At 35.6% G+C, this 15942-nt stretch overlaps 4 protein-coding genes and 1 long non-coding RNA gene across 5 annotated transcripts; 3 read left to right on the forward strand and 2 right to left on the reverse strand.

The window, feature by feature from the left end:
• The first annotated feature begins 91 nt into the window (after window positions 1–91).
• On the forward strand, window positions 92–602 carry LOC138129231 (uncharacterized). The gene is made up of 2 exons (XR_011159164.1): window positions 92–413; window positions 471–602. It is a non-coding gene; the product is annotated as an uncharacterized lncRNA (long non-coding RNA).
• A 1232-nt stretch (window positions 603–1834) lies between these two features.
• Window positions 1835–3434, reverse strand: LOC138129223 (glucose-fructose oxidoreductase domain-containing protein 2). Its single transcript, XM_069045490.1, has one exon. It carries the CDS (start codon window positions 3246–3248, stop codon window positions 2082–2084), a length of 1167 nt encoding a protein of 388 aa, XP_068901591.1. The 5' UTR covers window positions 3249–3434; the 3' UTR covers window positions 1835–2081.
• A 383-nt stretch (window positions 3435–3817) lies between these two features.
• LOC138129167 (FAD synthase-like) lies at window positions 3818–8479 on the reverse strand. The gene is made up of 3 exons (XM_069045422.1): window positions 7571–8479; window positions 4318–4668; window positions 3818–4267 (listed from the first exon to the last, which is right to left on the reverse strand). Exons 1-3 carry the CDS (start codon window positions 8327–8329, stop codon window positions 3995–3997), a joined length of 1383 nt encoding a protein of 460 aa, XP_068901523.1. The 5' UTR covers window positions 8330–8479; the 3' UTR covers window positions 3818–3994.
• Window positions 8480–8879: 400 nt separating this feature from the next.
• On the forward strand, window positions 8880–10767 carry ldbr (lariat debranching enzyme). The gene is made up of 4 exons (XM_069045414.1): window positions 8880–9218; window positions 9267–9418; window positions 9469–9709; window positions 9759–10767. Exons 1-4 carry the CDS (start codon window positions 9022–9024, stop codon window positions 10651–10653), a joined length of 1485 nt encoding a protein of 494 aa, XP_068901515.1. The 5' UTR covers window positions 8880–9021; the 3' UTR covers window positions 10654–10767.
• Window positions 10768–10986: 219 nt separating this feature from the next.
• On the forward strand, window positions 10987–15041 carry Usp10 (ubiquitin specific protease 10). The gene is made up of 8 exons (XM_069045407.1): window positions 10987–11184; window positions 11288–11420; window positions 11913–12650; window positions 12701–12902; window positions 13833–14073; window positions 14129–14377; window positions 14433–14661; window positions 14723–15041. Exons 1-8 carry the CDS (start codon window positions 11167–11169, stop codon window positions 14974–14976), a joined length of 2064 nt encoding a protein of 687 aa, XP_068901508.1. The 5' UTR covers window positions 10987–11166; the 3' UTR covers window positions 14977–15041.
• The last annotated feature ends 901 nt before the right edge of the window (window positions 15042–15942 follow it).

The following is a 15942-nucleotide window of genomic DNA, read 5'->3' on the forward strand; positions in this document are numbered from 1 at the left end:
AATTCTGCAAATTATACATTTTAAATTGTCAGCTTATAATTTAAGACCACTTTACTAAAGTCAAAATCTGTGTCAGCTGGTTGATATCGTCCTCAATTTTGTTTCTTTGTTTTATTATCTGTCGAATTTCGTCGGACATTTTTATTTCGTTTTTCAAAATGGCTATAATGACAAACAAATTTTATATTGTCTCTAAAAATAACTGTGGAAAATATGGCACAAATTGATATTTTCTTATTCGACCTGAATTCCAGCATCAATTGATTCTGACGGGAATCATACAAATTGTGCGAAACAGCAATGATTTATGTCGACCATTAAGGAAACCATGCTCAGTGGAAAGACGTAAAATCGAACGTAACTAAAGATGGTATCATGTAATAAAATGTCCAATACTTTGGGAAAGTTACAAAGTAAAGTTATGGGTCGATAATTTTCAATTTCACTTTTTTTCTTTTTTTTGTGAACAGGACAGACATTCGACTGTTTAGGATGAAGGATGCACGCTAGATCTGAGAGAAGTATTGAAAATGACATAATGGAAAAGAGAAAGCACTTACGCAGTCCTTTAATAGAAAATAGAGAATGCCGTTAGGTCCGGATGTACTTTTATTTTTCATTTTATGTAGGGCAATATAACTAGGTATACCTCATGTTTATTGAAAGATTTTATGCACAGAGGAGGGCAATGAAAAGAGAACGCAATACAAGTTGAAACAGATGGAAGAAAATGGAAGTCTTTTGAAAAAAGTCGGCAAATGAATTTAAAACCCTTTATGGCTATTGTACCAAACTCAAAATTTGCGTTTTATTATTGAAGTGAAGGGGGGCGTAGATTATGTAATTTCAAAATTATACTGGGTGGGGCATCGTATACGCGCACGCGAGAAATCGCGACTTCTAATTAAATAAAATTGTCGAAATTTTCCAGACTTACCTGGCTATTGGTAAGGTACATTTCATAATTTTTTGGTAATTTTTCACTTACAAACAAAGCCAAAAAAAATTAAAATGTAAATTTCAACCAAAAAGTCAAATTCTGATTTTTATACTAACCTATCCAGATTCACTTCCTATAATTATTTACGAAATCTACGGAAAAAAATACCAATTAGATTTTGAATTAAATGCAGTTTTACATTTCAACTTTCAAAATCATTTTTATTTATGACCTGCTACTTGTGCTGTCGTAAATTTAGGTGACAATGGAAACTGTCAATTTTATGGCAAAAAGGTTTAAAACGGTCGGCTATACCTTTGTTGGGAAATTATACCATTGTGCCGTAAATCACCCGTCTGGTTTACGTTTAAATAAAAAAGCGAATTATTTAGCTAACCAAGTCAAAATTTGTAATTGTGCCAGCAGGGTTTGATGAGCTAGCAGATACAGATTCATTTAGTGTAAAAATTTTATAGGTAAATTAACAGTTAATTTCAGAAAAGTAATAAAACTGTTACGGCCTTATTTATTAACAAAAATTTTTTTAAAAATTCTCAAATATACCTTATCAATAATTAGTCAGGTATATAAAATTTCGCCAATTTTATTTAATTAGAAGTCGCGATTTCTCGCGTGCGCGTATACGATGCCCCACCCGGTAGAGTACACCTAATTTTCTACAGTGTGAAATGCACTTACATTTTTTGTCAGCGACGTTTTATGTTGTCAAACTTACCTAACCTACGAGTATGACGTTCAAATTTCAAAAAGGCATGTTTACATGTGGAAAAAACTAATAAATCGACTTCTTGACTTCTCAGGTGTACTCTATAATTTTGAAATTAGCTATAGTCACAGTCAATTTGTGACAGTAATAATAATAATAATAATAACTATAGGTGTATATAATTTTTATTGTTAACAGTGTATTGTTCGTAAAATACTATTGAACAAAAATAGGTACCAAACAATGATACCGATTCTGATTCGACCTGTTTCTTTAAATTAACAGCTTCTCTTAATGTACAAAAATAATTAATACACTTAAAACTCGAGACTACGTTTGAGTGAGTTATCACGTAAGGACCAGTTCGGTCCATTAGCTTTTAAAAAAAAATTAATTATAGAATTATGAAACATTTTATGACATGGATATGGCAGTGCGTCTAACGGCGGCACTCAATAAAGCGTTAGTGTCTGGTTGTTTGGTCATAATGTCGACCTTAACCCACTGTCTGGTGTTGGACGACTGTCTGATAGCGCTCAAAACCGCTTGAACGTACAATCCATCATCAAAATTGGCAGCCGAACACACCGGTTCCTTCACCCAACCCGCCTTCTCCTTGACCGGCAAAAACGCCTCCCTCAGCGCCGACCCCATCTTGCATATCCCTTTGATGAAAGGTTTAGGCAACGTCGAATTGGGCACGGCACACTGCAAATCCTCCACGTCCAAATACAAAACTTCTTCGTTCCCTCGATTCCGCCTCCCGAACAAGTCCCCGCCTCTCACCACCAGATGGCCGCTAGTGCTGCAGATCATCACCTCCTGCTGGAAACTGCTGCCCACAGTGTGACTGTTCAGAGTTGCGGTCACCAAGATTCCGTCGCTCAACTCCATCTGGAACGAGCAGAAGTCGGGGGCGGAGATGTGCCGTATCCCGTTGATATTGTTGGTCGTCTTGGTGAAGGTCCTGACCACGCCGTGGACCCTGATGGCTCTGTGTCCGGTGAGGAAAGTCACCAGATCCACCACGTGACTGCCGATGAGATTCAGCGCGCCCCCGCCCATGATGTCGTCGCATTTCCAGTCAAAACTGTCGTTGTCCACGAACAGGGAACCGCTCTGGATGCGAATGTCGATGAGGGTGATCGGAGATTCGAGGTAGTCGTCTTTGATGGCTTTTCTCATGTGGGTGAAGGCGGGCAGGAAGCGGTAGGGGTGGTTGATCAAAGATATGAGAGAGGGGTAGTACTGGCCAGCTCTGACCATTTTGAGGGCGTCGCTCTGGTTCAGACCGGCTGGTTTGTCACACACTATGTGTTTGCCTATCCCCAGCGCTTTTACGGATATCTGGGCGTGGAGGTTCGGCGAACACAGAACGAATATCAAGTCGACGTCTTTTCTGAGAAGGACGTCGTCGATTTTGTTGGTGAAAAAGGGGATGTTCAGATCTCTCGCTATCTCTTGGGCATCTTGAAGTGTCCGGCTCCAAACCGCTTCGATTTTAAAACCGTTTTCACGTAAAATAGGCACTAGAACCTTCACGACGGGGCCGGTACCAAATAAACCGATTCCTGGTAGCATTCTCGTTCTGGCTAAATACCCTGTTTATTAAACGTCACCATAACCTAACAATGTTTTTCGGCAACTTTTAAATCTTTACAACCGTCTTAACACTGCAATTGTGAAATTGTATTCTAATCAAACACAACGTTCGCAACTGACATCTGTTTTGGAATAACTGTCAAAGTGACAGCTGTCAATATTTGTTTTGATAATTGACGTAAGTAATAACTGGTTGCCTAACTACTAGATGATAACCAGATAACGTTATCTATCACCTTTTATCAATTGTCAAAATACAACATTGACGTAAACTCCTTCATCAATCTTGTGGCGTGATAACTTTGTTACTATTAATCGAACTAAGTAAATATTAGCATAAAACATGCGTCATTGCCATTATAAAAAAAATAAATAAAAACTAATAATTTGTGTTACCTAGTTCCATTTTGCTTCCTACTTTCACAATAATTATACCTTAACCAGCTTTCCTTTTAGACCATTTTAAGAATCATATTTTCCACTAAAAATGCGTTGTGCGAAGATTTAAGAGATTTCTTTGGTTGGAAAGTATACAAATAAAACGCGTATTAACGCAAATAAAATTTACTACAAGAAAACAATTTCAAATAAATATGTATAATTTAACTAAAACGTGAACTGCTTCAGAGTAATTCCGTTCTTTTATTGCTTTTTAAGTAAAAGTGCAGAGTACTACAAAAACGCATTCCTTCACCTCACAAAAGAATAAAATCTCTGATTGTTATTTAACATCCGTTCGAGTTCCTGCCATTTCTCTCTGTGTTCTCCTTCCACATTTTATAAGCCGGCAAATACATTTCTTTTTCTTCAAATTGATCGCGATAAATGAGAGACGGATTTCTTGTAGTATTTTCAGTATTTCCTAGAGATGTGAATCCCATGTCGTACAACGTGCAATATGGAACTTTGTAGTAGAGCAAGTAGTCCCAGATGTCGCAGTAGTGCCAATCGAGCAACGGACTGACTCGCATTATCTGAGGCCAGTTGGCATCAGTCATCTGCAAAAACACTTTTAGATGAAAACAGCAAAAATGGTCGTTACGCGAACCTGAAAAACTTGCAGATAGCTCGAATATGGATCCGTTCGTCTCGTACCCATAAAACACGCTTTGTAATTTGGATTCTTTTTCAAAGTCTCTTGAAGAGCGTCCTTTATTCCCGACTTAATGGTCATGATTTCTAAATTGTAGTAAGTCTTGGAGTGTTGGATGAACTCGTCTTGTTCAGGAAATGGACTTTCACTTTGCACGTACAGACAGAAAATCGGTTGCGTGTATTGGGCATGTTTTTTCTTTATTACCGCCAGAACCAGATGCAGAAGGACGGTGCAGTCCTTTCCGCCATTGAAACTTACAAAAATGTTCTCTAAGCCGTACCGCTCTATACACGATTCGATATTCTGAAATTGGTTAATTTTAAGACATTTCTTTGTGGAATACGGAACAAATGCGCGATTTATACCGTGCGATCAACAATTACTTAGATAAGGGGCGGCTATGACTTTGACACTGTCAGATTTTTCGTATCTTTGCTAACTTAGCTGATAAACGTTAAACAACTGTCATTGTGAATCAAATTTTAACTCAAAAATGGTTTTTACTTTAGAACAGAAAAGATTCATCATTGAATCGTAATGGTGTTTTCACTTACGGAGAATGGACATACAGTGCTGTTGCCCGTTTGGTCGAGTTTCAGTAAAAATTTCAAAATTTAAATTGAAACAGGTATATGCAACCCCTAAATACTTCCGTGCATCCAGGGCATCTGAAAGTCTAGATTTGGAAATACGTTTCAAAATCCAAAGCCTATTTTGATCTAAATAATTGTTAATCGCACGGTATTTGGATAGTGTAAATGGAAATATTTTCTTTCCTCTTAAGTGTTTTGAAAAAAAAAAAACTCGAAGAGGTCAAATTTATTTTTCTAAAAGAAACATTTTCCGAATATTCTCATTTTCCGTTTCCGTACAATGACGTAATTACTTTTTTAAACATTCAATGAATCAATGATCAATACGTGTGACCTTTGGACAGATGTTTCCCGAGATCGATTTTGAAAGGTGAAAAAAAAAGCGACAGTGAAATTTTATTTTTACAACTTTTCAAAAAATAATTTCGTAAATAAGAAAACGACACTCAGATGGTTGAATGTCGATATTTCAAATATCAGTAAAGTAATTCTGATAGAAGCAAACTAAAATAACAAATTTAACGTCAACGTACATTTTTAGAGCTTAAAAATCTTTGGATAAATTCTAAATTTATTGAAATCCAAACCTCATTATGCACTGATTTGAGAGGGTTCTTACTTTCAAAAATGTGTACATCTTTTGGATACTTTAAATTCATTGTCTTAGTTTGTTGATATGTATTAAAATTACGAAATATCGAAATTTAACCATGAGATATTACATCGTGCATAAGGATAAATCAGAATTTAGCGTTCTATCCAAATAAATGGCAATAACCTAGAAAGGAAAAATAGTGAAAAACGAGAATGACCGAAAAATGTTTCATTTAGAAAAATAAAATTGACCTGTCCGAGTTTTCGAAAAGTTCGAGGGGAAAATACAGGGTTATTAAATGGTTATAAAATAGGTGCTTTTTCTAATTTCACCTCATAGTAGTCGATTGTGAACGCACTCGTTAATAGGTAAGATTTAAACAGCTGATCCGTGATCCGTAACCCGTGCGTTCACAATCGACTCTTCAACGCCTACTACGAGGTGAAATTTTAAAAAACACTGGATGTTGGCGTAGCAGCGCACCTAAAGCTAAAGTGCTAAAGCGATAGCATAATAGCGCACCCCCACCTACGATGTTAGAAACATGTATAATAACCCCGTATTTCTATGTACTATCGGTGGACATTAAAAGCTGGGACATCCAAAATTTGCTCATTGTGTATCAGACTTTTGAATTGTCACTCAAAATAAAAATTGTCATTAAAGAACTGAACTTTAACTTGATGTTTCTGACAGTGTATCATTGGTATGTCATAATTTTTATAACCTTATTTCTAAAAAGTCAAATTTACACGATGTATATTTGTGATTTTTGACTTTATACAAATTTGATGTTTGTCCCAGTTTTTTATGTCCACCGATAGTACATATTATGTATTCCGAACTTTTGGCGCTCAGTGTATTATCATTGTTGTAAAAATTTACTGTCTGTGAAATACATTATATGAAAGATAACTAATCATTTTTCGATGGCAGCGGTAATGTAAATATTTTTAAGTCATGAATGATAAAAGCAATTATAAAGAATTTTACCCATAATTATTTTTATCGCAGAATTACATACATATATAAATTATTTTTTTAATGAATTTGCAATTTTGGAATTGAAATTTTATTTCAAAATTCTGCACAAATCTAAATACATACAGGGTTATGATAAAGTAACGCAAAAATTCAGAAAACGTACAGTATTAATTCTTGAAAAAAATTCAAAAACACGTCAAACAGTTTTTAGAGTAATTTCTTGCGTTAAAGTATTGATTAACTTATTAATTAGTTATTATTAAAATCATGTTTATTAAGTTTTTTATTAATTTGCTTGTTTTTTTTTAATGTAATCCCTACTTAAACTAAAAATTAGCTCTATCAAATAATCTAATCGAAATCGTAGCTTCCCATTTGGAAAAAAGATTTATGACGTCATAACGTTGACAGCTTTGACCCATTTTTTTTTCTATATACGTTAAAAGACGCAGAATTTAAAAAACTGTCTGACGTGTTTTTGTATTTGTTCAAAAATTAATACTGTGCGTTTTATGAATTTTGTGCGTTACTTTATCATAAGCCTGTATAATAAATCGAATAATTCATTATTATTCGGTAATTATGTTGATAAGCACTGCACTATTACTTGATAGTAATATTCGTATTTAATAGTGTATGTACTCCGGCAAAATTGCCGTGCCGCCGGGTGGCGGAGGAATAGTTCAAATGGTTATGACAACTAAATAATGTAAAAATTAAATACTTTCAATTATTCTGCCACTAGGTTGATTGTTAATATGTAATTTTATAAATTAACATTGCTATATTTTATGTAATATGATATAACTAAAAGTGCATAACAGCAAAAACATTGAAATGCATTTCCTGAAGTCTGCCATTGACTAATAAACAAATAAAATAAGAAAAAGTCAGTGCTTGGCAAATTTAATTTTTACAGATTTTTCCAGTATTAAGACCAAACTACTGACTTATCCATTTAGCATTCATAATTTTTTATTGTACTTATTGAAATTTTGGAGCAACTCATAAAAAAATCTTACCTCCTACTTACTTCAATAGCCTTTTTTACATGGCGCTCACAGCTCAAGTACACTTTATCCCAAACATCTGAATCATATGTAGAATTTAAACAGTGATTCCCAAATTTGTCTCTAACTTTTTGTTCAAACTGAACTACATGAGACAACTCTCCACTTGTAACTTTAACTGTGACAAACTGGTCAGTCCTGACATATTCCATCTTAACATGGTTATTTGAAATTTTTTTAATTTCATGTAATTCACCAATGGAGTTGCCGTTCTGGGCAATTTTAATATTTTTCCAAAAAATTCGGTCTTTCCTGTATTGCGCCAAATGATTTTTAAAGTTTTTGTTGAATGAATATTTCAAAAATTTTTCTTTCAATATAAAAATCCTCTGGAAATGTATGATAGGATACACGTGGCTGGTGCTTATTAGTTTTGCTTGTACTGGTAAATAAACATCTTCTGTTTCGTACGGCTCTTTCAATTCTTTGAAAACTTCGACTAACTCCTCATTTTGTTGGAGCGCTTGTGATGTCATTCTTCCAATTGCTTGGTAGATTGTGCCGCATTTCTCGCTTAATGTGATCACGATGTCACAATTTTTCACCACCGACTCGAGTTCAGTAACTATTACATGCTCTTTCTCCGGAATTACCGTTACTTTCTCTATTGTATATTGCAAACTATTCAATTCTTTTATGATGCTTTTACTTACAGTGTCGCACTTTTTGTCTTGTAAAATTTCTTTACTAATTATGATGATAGCTGCGGTTTTCAACGACATTTTTGTCAACTCATGACACACCACTTTTATGTGTGAAAACTTTGAACACCTTCACACCACCGTATCTCCGCGAACTGCGGACAACTCCATTAGGTGCACTTGTACACTTCGACTTTTGAGGTTAGATTCTGAATGTCAAAATGTAAATGAACGTCAAACGTCAAACACGTGCACAATTTTAAGAGTCCTCCGGTGGCACATTTACAAACTAATGTCTGATGTTTGTTTTCTTATGATGAATCGTTTAGAAATCTGTATTCAAAACAGTTTTTTGAAAAAAATGTGAACATTTTATTTTTCAATTTCTGTCTCATTTAATGAGCTCGTTTTAATTAAAAAAAATGCTTGTCGCCAAGCAAGTTCGCCAAAATAAATTTTACAATACTTTTTGATCATAATTACGATTTAACTCGTTGCCTACTATCGCTTATGCATAGAAATAATAGACTTTTAACATTTAACCTGACTGGTCATTTAATTGTACTTACATTTTAGAATAGAATCTTAACAATTTGAAATCAGGAAAATACAAATTTACCGCCATTTCATTTTAATTTGACATCTAAACAAATGTCGAGGCTGTCGAGCGCAGCTGTCAAAAATTCCAATAAAAATTAATAATTTCAGATACATGTTTTTTTCACTAAAAACCACTATTTTAAAGCAATAATTAAGGATAAATTCGATTAAAAATGAAAATAGCTGTAGAAGGATGTGCACACGGTGAACTGGAAAATATATATGACACCATTAAATTTTTAGAGGAGAAAGAAGGGTTTAAAGTTGATTTGCTTCTTTGCTGTGGAGATTTTCAATCTTCTCGCAATGAAGAAGACTTACATTGCATGGCAGTACCTCCTAAATACTACAACATATGTTCATTTTACAAGTAAACATGTTTAGCTCTTGTTGCCCTTTTATAAAAAAAATATTTTAGATATTTTAATGGAGAAAAAACTGCACCAATTTTAACCATTTTTATTGGGGGAAATCATGAAGCATCAAATTATTTGCAAGAACTACCGTATGGTGGCTGGGTTGCCCCAAACATTTATTATTTGGGTTATGCAGGAGTAATAAATATAGCAGGTTAAGTTTAAACATATATTTTTATAGTATTACATTAAAGATGATTTTAGGTGTAAGAATTGGAGGTCTGTCTGGAATTTATAAAGGAAAGGATTATTTAAAAGGCCACTTTGAGTTTTCCCCATATAATGAGTATACAAAGCGTAGTGTTTATCATATCAGAAACTTGGAAGTATTCAGGCTGAAACAACTCTCTGAACCCTTGAATATTTTCTTGTCACATGATTGGCCAAGTGGTGTTTGGGATTATGGCAATAAAGAGCAATTAATTCGTTTTAAGCCCTTTTTTGAGTATGTTGTAGAAATTTTACTTGATCAATTTAACAATATTTTATTGTAGAGAAGATATGAACAGTGGACAATTGGGAAGTAAACCAACAGAGGAATTATTAAATGTTTTAAAACCTGAGTATTGGTTTTCAGCTCATTTGCATTGCAAATTTGCTGCTTTAATACCACACAGTTGTGGCAAAGTAACTAAATTTTTAGCATTGGATAAGTGTCTTCCAAAAAGAAGATTTTTACAAATTGTTGATATCCCTCATAATTCAAATTTAAAAACTGAAATCAACTATGACCTAGAATGGTTGACAATTTTAAGAATAACTAATCACTTGTTAAGTGTAAAGAATATTAATAATTACATGCCTGGTCCAAATGGCAATGAAAGATGGTGTTTTACACCTACAGAGGAAGAAAAGTCCTGCACTTTATTGAGCTTTGGTGATAATTTACAAGTACTAAATAATTTTGAGAAAACTGCTGAAGGTTATTCTGGTCAGAAAAATTTTAACAGGAAAATAAATCAGCCCAAGGCTGTATCTAACCCTCAGACAGTTTTATTTTGTAACAGACTGTTAATAGATGATCCTTTGAATACAATTCTCAAATTGGATCTTAGTGCAAGTAAAGTTTTTGAAGGTGCTACAGATGTTAGTGTAGGGGATGAGACTTTCATAGATGAAACTGATATATCTTTGAACAGTCCACTGCAGAAAAAAATTATTTTAAATTTACCTCAACCTGTGAGTGAGACTGTAGTATTTGAAGACAGTTCACAACAAGAGAGGGAACAAAATGAGAATGAGGACAGTTCAAAAGTAACCCAAGATGCAATAAATGAAGGGAATGAAGACACAGGAGTAGAAACTCGGGATGATAGTGAAACTAGTTTAAGTAAAAAGTTTAAAAGAAGAAATGCATCTATATATCAAAGTGATGATGGCATTAGGTAATTAGTTGTGATGTATGATAATTGTAAGATTGATTTTATGAGCATTTTTCAATTTTATCTCTGTCTACTAAGTAGCATTTATGTATCTTACGCAATTAAATGTGCTATTTTGAAAGATACGTTTTTCAATATTTTTTCCTAAAGATATTTTTAACGCTCAAGGTTATAAGATTAAATTATATTAAGTAGATAAATGTATTGGTACATTTTTTTAATTTCAATTTGTGGAGGTTTCAGACCGAGACCGTTAAAACGTTTCAAATTTTCTATTTTGAAAAGTGGGGGACTGTCAAGTGGTCACTTCTGAAATGTCATTAGTGAAAATCCTGTACCATTGGTTCTCCCGCAACGAAAGTTACTAGATTCGTATTTTTGACAGTTGACATAATGATGGAACGTGAAAACTTAACCCCGTGTGTTTAATATTTTTGTTATTGCACCTTAAAATGTTAATTTTCTGATAATAACATCGCAATGAATTTATCACAAATATGAAATAAATGCAGCTGCGATAATGGATCTGTTCGAGGCAGTGAGTATAATCAGAGTTCGATCCAATAAAACGTGTTGACTTATATAATTTTAACGCCGTACGAGGCATAATCTTAATCAAAAATTCACGTGCCCCGTTTCAGCACAACATTACTTTTCTGGATCTCACCGGGGTTGACGACCAAGAACGGGAGCAAGTTTTAAATTCTCTGTACGCGGAGAATGCGAACGTTCAACTACCATGGAGGGTTCCGAAACATAAAGTCCACAAAACCGGTAAGAAAACGTTGTTTCACGTTTGTTCTTACTTTTCGATGCGTCATTTCATTCACATTCGCAATTTCTGATGAAACTTGTGCAATTAAATATTCATCATAACTGAAAACACTTAGATAACAATGTTGTGTGTGATAAGTAGATTGCTGATTGTTGAAATGGTGCTTTTTACTTGAGCTTAAGTCGAAATGGAGGCTAACCTAACCATACTTTGTGTCTGACCCCAAAGATCACACAATGACTCAGCAAAAGTGGACTGCCCCATTGCCAAGATCTTGCGAGTTGCAGGGCTTCGACTTGTGCTATAATCAGAATATTTTTTAAAATAGTACCTAACTGTGACATTTTAAAAGATTTTATCCACTTTCTAGTCACTCAAGTGATATTTTCTTGCTCTTGATATTTAGGTGTGTGATCGATCACAAAGGTTTTTTTTTTTTTGAGAAGAAGCAGTGAATTGGATAGCAAGAGAACTGTTTTTTTGTATTGCAGATGTGAAGAACAGGTATGTTTCGCCCAGCAACTATGAACAGGAAAACCACAAAATCGTGCCACAGCATCAAGTCTATTTGTCAAATCAAGTTGAATATGACACCACATATGTAGCCCAACAAGAGCATTACAATTCCCCACCGAGCACCTCAGTGTATGCACCAGCCATAAACTACCCCATGCGTCAACCCCAATATGTAGTCTACTCGACCCTACCTGCAAACTATCACCAATCATATCCCATGAGCCCCGTCGTTACGACAAACATCCCCAACAACGTGAACTTTGCAAACGGTGTAGTCTGTAGTCAACCCACCGTCGACATTTCACCCATATGCGCAAATTACGTCGCTGACGATGTCCCATATCAAAGCGGCGAGGGGTACCTACCCCAGCCCACCTACGTGCTCCCCAACCATCAACAAGACTCTCTGTCCGACGCTGGCTCTGCCCAAAAAGACGAACCATCCCCCGACAAGAACACAGATTCCACCCAGGAGCAGAACGGAGTGGTGCAAAAGAACGAGGAAGTCGCACGTGCTCCGACCAAATCGTGGGCGAGCCTATTCAGCGGCTCCAAGACTTCGCATTTGTCAAATAACGAGAACGGTAACAATGAACACGAGAAATCTTCATTAACAGAGGCTGTGAATAAACAAATTAATGATGAAGAAATGTGCCCAATCAGACATCCGATGAAATCGCAATTCGTTGATCCCAATTGTTACAGAATGGGAGGTATGAGGCAGAGTTTGTCGGTTGATTTGGTATTGAGAGTTGTGTTGCAGAATTCCTCCTCAACCACAGCGTTGACGGCAGGACCATTAGCTTGCAACCGAGGGGGTTGATCAACAGGAGTAATTACTGCTATATCAATTCGATTTTGCAAGCTCTTCTGGCTTGCCCACCAGTTTATAACTTGTTGACAGGTTTGTCAGAACAGAACACTTCAAAGGAGAAGCAAAAGGCGACTCCCATCATTGATGGAATGTAAGTAAAAATATGAAACGATTAATTCTTTGGTATAAATACCGTTTGGTCTTCATATTTAAATAAAGCGGTGGTACTACTCAAAAGCAAAATCACGACCAACTTCGTTAACTCTTTAGATGTCTGTATAGTTCGCCGGTTTGTCGGTGGCGCTGTAAGTCTACTTTGTCAGTGTGACAGGTCTTGTCAAAGTAGATTCTAAAATGTTAGATTTGTGTGTGAAAGACCATCGACCGATTTCCCACACAAGGAGGTAGAATAGGTACAGTCAACTGATTAACGGAATTTTTAAAAAATTATAATTTCCATACAATTTCGCAAAATTGCGATTTGTCCGATAAACGGAGTGCACGAGAAGGTACAGTTGGTTGTAAAAAAAATGGGAACTGTCAGAATAAAATTGACACATTTTTAGAATTTTCCCATAGTGTGAACCCTTCTTACGAGAGATAGGTTAGAATTAACGTCAAAATTCATTGACATTTTTAAAAATTATTTGATATACGGGGTGATCAAATAGGACTGTTTAAGTTGGTAACACTGAATTGTATTTTAAATCGTATAACAGGAGTAACTTTCGGTTGTTGATGGCTTGTCGTTGTTAATGCTATACCTACATCAGATATTTGTCAAATAAACCAACAAAACATATCCGGTTGCAGTGTTATAAATAACCGAATGAAAAAATGTTCTTAATTGTACTGCCAACTTAAACAGTCCTTCTTGATCACCCGGTAATAGCTATTGTCAAGTATACAATTAATTGACAAATTGACAAAACCAAATTTACATTAGGGAAATTTTCGTTTCCCGTTTTTTTTTTTCAACCAACTGTACCAAAGAGATCGCCGCGTGATTCCAAGATGTTCAGATGTTCATATTTTTGTCGGGTATTTTGCAACAGATTTTGATTCGCGTTCTCGTCCGTAGGTGTCGCTTTGTCAAAGAATTTCAGCACTTGCCCGCCGGTTTGCGGGTCCGCAGACACGACAAGAATCAGAAGAAGGACCAGGGCGTGTCCATCGATTACGACTTGCCCTTTGAACCTTCGTGGATGTATAAAGTGTTGAACGGCATAAGGAGCGACTCGTTTTTGGTCGAAGGCCGCCAAGAGGACGCCGAGGAGTTTTTGGGGTGTTTGTTGAACGGACTGAATGATGAAATGCTCGAGGTAGTTGAATAAAAATTGAATTCGGCTCGCAAACGAAACGAAACGGTTTTTTCAGCTGATGAAATTAGTGAAGAGCGACTTAGCCAGTAACAAATTTGACACGAAATCAAACGATGAGGAAGCTGACAAGGAGTGGCAGGTTATGGGACCAAAAAACAAGGGTGGCATAACTAGACAAATTGAATTCGTAAAGACACCAATTAGTAATATATTTGGAGGGTTTCTCAAATCGCGGATTCATCGCGCTGGAGATCATTCCACGTACAACATACAACCTTTTTTTACTTTACAATTGAACATTGAGGTAGGGAGTCGGGAGGGGGGGTTGAAAGACGAAAGTACGTTTGTTGTCGTTGCAGAAAGTCAAGACCGTGCGTGAAGCTCTCGAAGCTTTGGTTTCGAAGAATCAGTTGGAGGGTGTAACGTCAGAGAAGACCAACGAGGAAGTGGAGGCGTGGCAGCAAGTCACCTTGGAGGAACTTCCGGTCATACTCATTTTGCATTTAAAGTGTTTCGATTTTAAACTGAACGGATGTACAAAAATTGTGAAAGCTTTGGAATTTCCCATCGATTTAAAAATAGATTCCAGTAAGTATAACGGGGGAAGAACTTAGCGGGAACGAGAGTGTCTTGTTTTTGTTATTTGCAGAACTATTATCTTCCAAGCCTAATACGCCAAAAGAAAAACAGTATAAGTTATTTGCTGTTGTGTATCATGATGGAAAGGAGGCTACTAAAGGTCATTACATAACAGATGCCTTTCATGTTGGTTACAGCAGTTGGATAAGGTACGATGACGCATCCGTGAGAACTGTTCAAGAAGACTATGTGTTGAAGCCGCAGGGAACTAGGGTTCCTTATTTGTTATTTTACCGTCGTAGTGATACCATTAGAAGCAAATAAATATACATTTGGCCTATTAATAATTGTTAATAAGTAAACTTATTTTAATAAATTAACTTTATATAGTCGATCTTTTTTTCCACCGCTTGATTTTTTATTTAATGTAAAAATTACCAATTCGGGTTCACTAACTGTAAAACACACCTTTACCTTTCGATTTAGGTTAAGGTAGCTGCGATTTACCGACGGATGTTGTAAATTTCTGGGGGAGCGCGGCAGCACGCACGGTTAATTTACTCTTTTTACAGTTACTTTACAATTAAAGTGTTCATACGTTACTTTAATTTAGTTTAAAGAAACATTACACGTATTATTTTTCCGATGTTTTATTTTTTAAATACAGGTGTTCCTGAAATGCGCGGCAACATTTTAACCACAAGCTACTAGGCTTCATGCTTGAAACCTAGTTTTTGCGCTGTAAAATACCCCTACCGCACTCTAATGTACAATCGCGGCCATCCAAAAGTGAACGATAGCTTGCGAAAATTTCCGTATTTTTCGTTAGATTAAATCAGGCTGTATTCATTGGCGTTCGTGCAACAGGCGTTACTATTTTAATAATAAGAAGTTGTAATAATAAAAATGAGACAGAAGTAATTAATACATTTAAAGTGAAAGTAAACTTTAGTAAAGAAACCTTTCCAACACCTATTCGCATTGGCCTCTCAAGCCTGTTTTCTTGCCAACCCCTCTTTATGCAAGTCTTACTCCTTACTGCAATGTAATTCTCTCGCCACAGCAGCCAACGACCAATTTTCTTTTAGCTTTGCAATAGCCCTAGCTGTCTGCATCGGAGTGAGATGTGGCTGATTTGGCATTTAAAAAAAAATAGTTTCAATAATTTTTTTTTTGTTCGACACTGTCAGAATTTTAGAATTTTCGCCTGTGTGAACGGATTTTGATAAATTTGACAACTTGTCAAAACGAAACGTCAAGCTAATTTTAAAGATTTTTAACGATTTGGAG

The sequence above is a fragment of the Tenebrio molitor genome, chromosome 1, assembly GCF_963966145.1.
Source record: "Tenebrio molitor chromosome 1, icTenMoli1.1, whole genome shotgun sequence".
Lineage (NCBI taxonomy): Eukaryota > Metazoa > Arthropoda > Insecta > Coleoptera > Tenebrionidae > Tenebrio > Tenebrio molitor.

Bases quoted from the DNA above. Each gene is read 5' to 3' on its own strand.
- LOC138129223 (XM_069045490.1), bottom strand. From the start codon at position 3,248: ATGCTACCAGGAATCGGTTTATTTGGTACCGGCCCCGTCGTGAAGGTT.
- LOC138129167 (XM_069045422.1), bottom strand. From the start codon at position 8,329: ATGTCGTTGAAAACCGCAGCTATCATCATAATTAGTAAAGAAATTTTA. The intron at 4,669-7,570 runs GTAAGTAGGAGG...AACCAATTTCAG, and splicing joins ATGTAAAAAAGGCTATTGAA to AATATCGAATCGTGTATAGA. The intron at 4,268-4,317 runs GTTCGCGTAACG...GTGTTTTTGCAG, and splicing joins GCTATCTGCAAGTTTTTCAG to ATGACTGATGCCAACTGGCC.
- ldbr (XM_069045414.1), top strand. From the start codon at position 9,022: ATGAAAATAGCTGTAGAAGGATGTGCACACGGTGAACTGGAAAATATA. The intron at 9,419-9,468 runs GTTAAGTTTAAA...AGATGATTTTAG, and splicing joins AGGAGTAATAAATATAGCAG to GTGTAAGAATTGGAGGTCTG. The intron at 9,710-9,758 runs GTATGTTGTAGA...ATTTTATTGTAG, and splicing joins CGTTTTAAGCCCTTTTTTGA to AGAAGATATGAACAGTGGAC.
- Usp10 (XM_069045407.1), top strand. The intron at 12,903-13,832 runs GTAAGTAAAAAT...TCTCGTCCGTAG, and splicing joins ACTCCCATCATTGATGGAAT to GTGTCGCTTTGTCAAAGAAT. The intron at 14,074-14,128 runs GTAGTTGAATAA...CGGTTTTTTCAG, and splicing joins TGAATGATGAAATGCTCGAG to CTGATGAAATTAGTGAAGAG.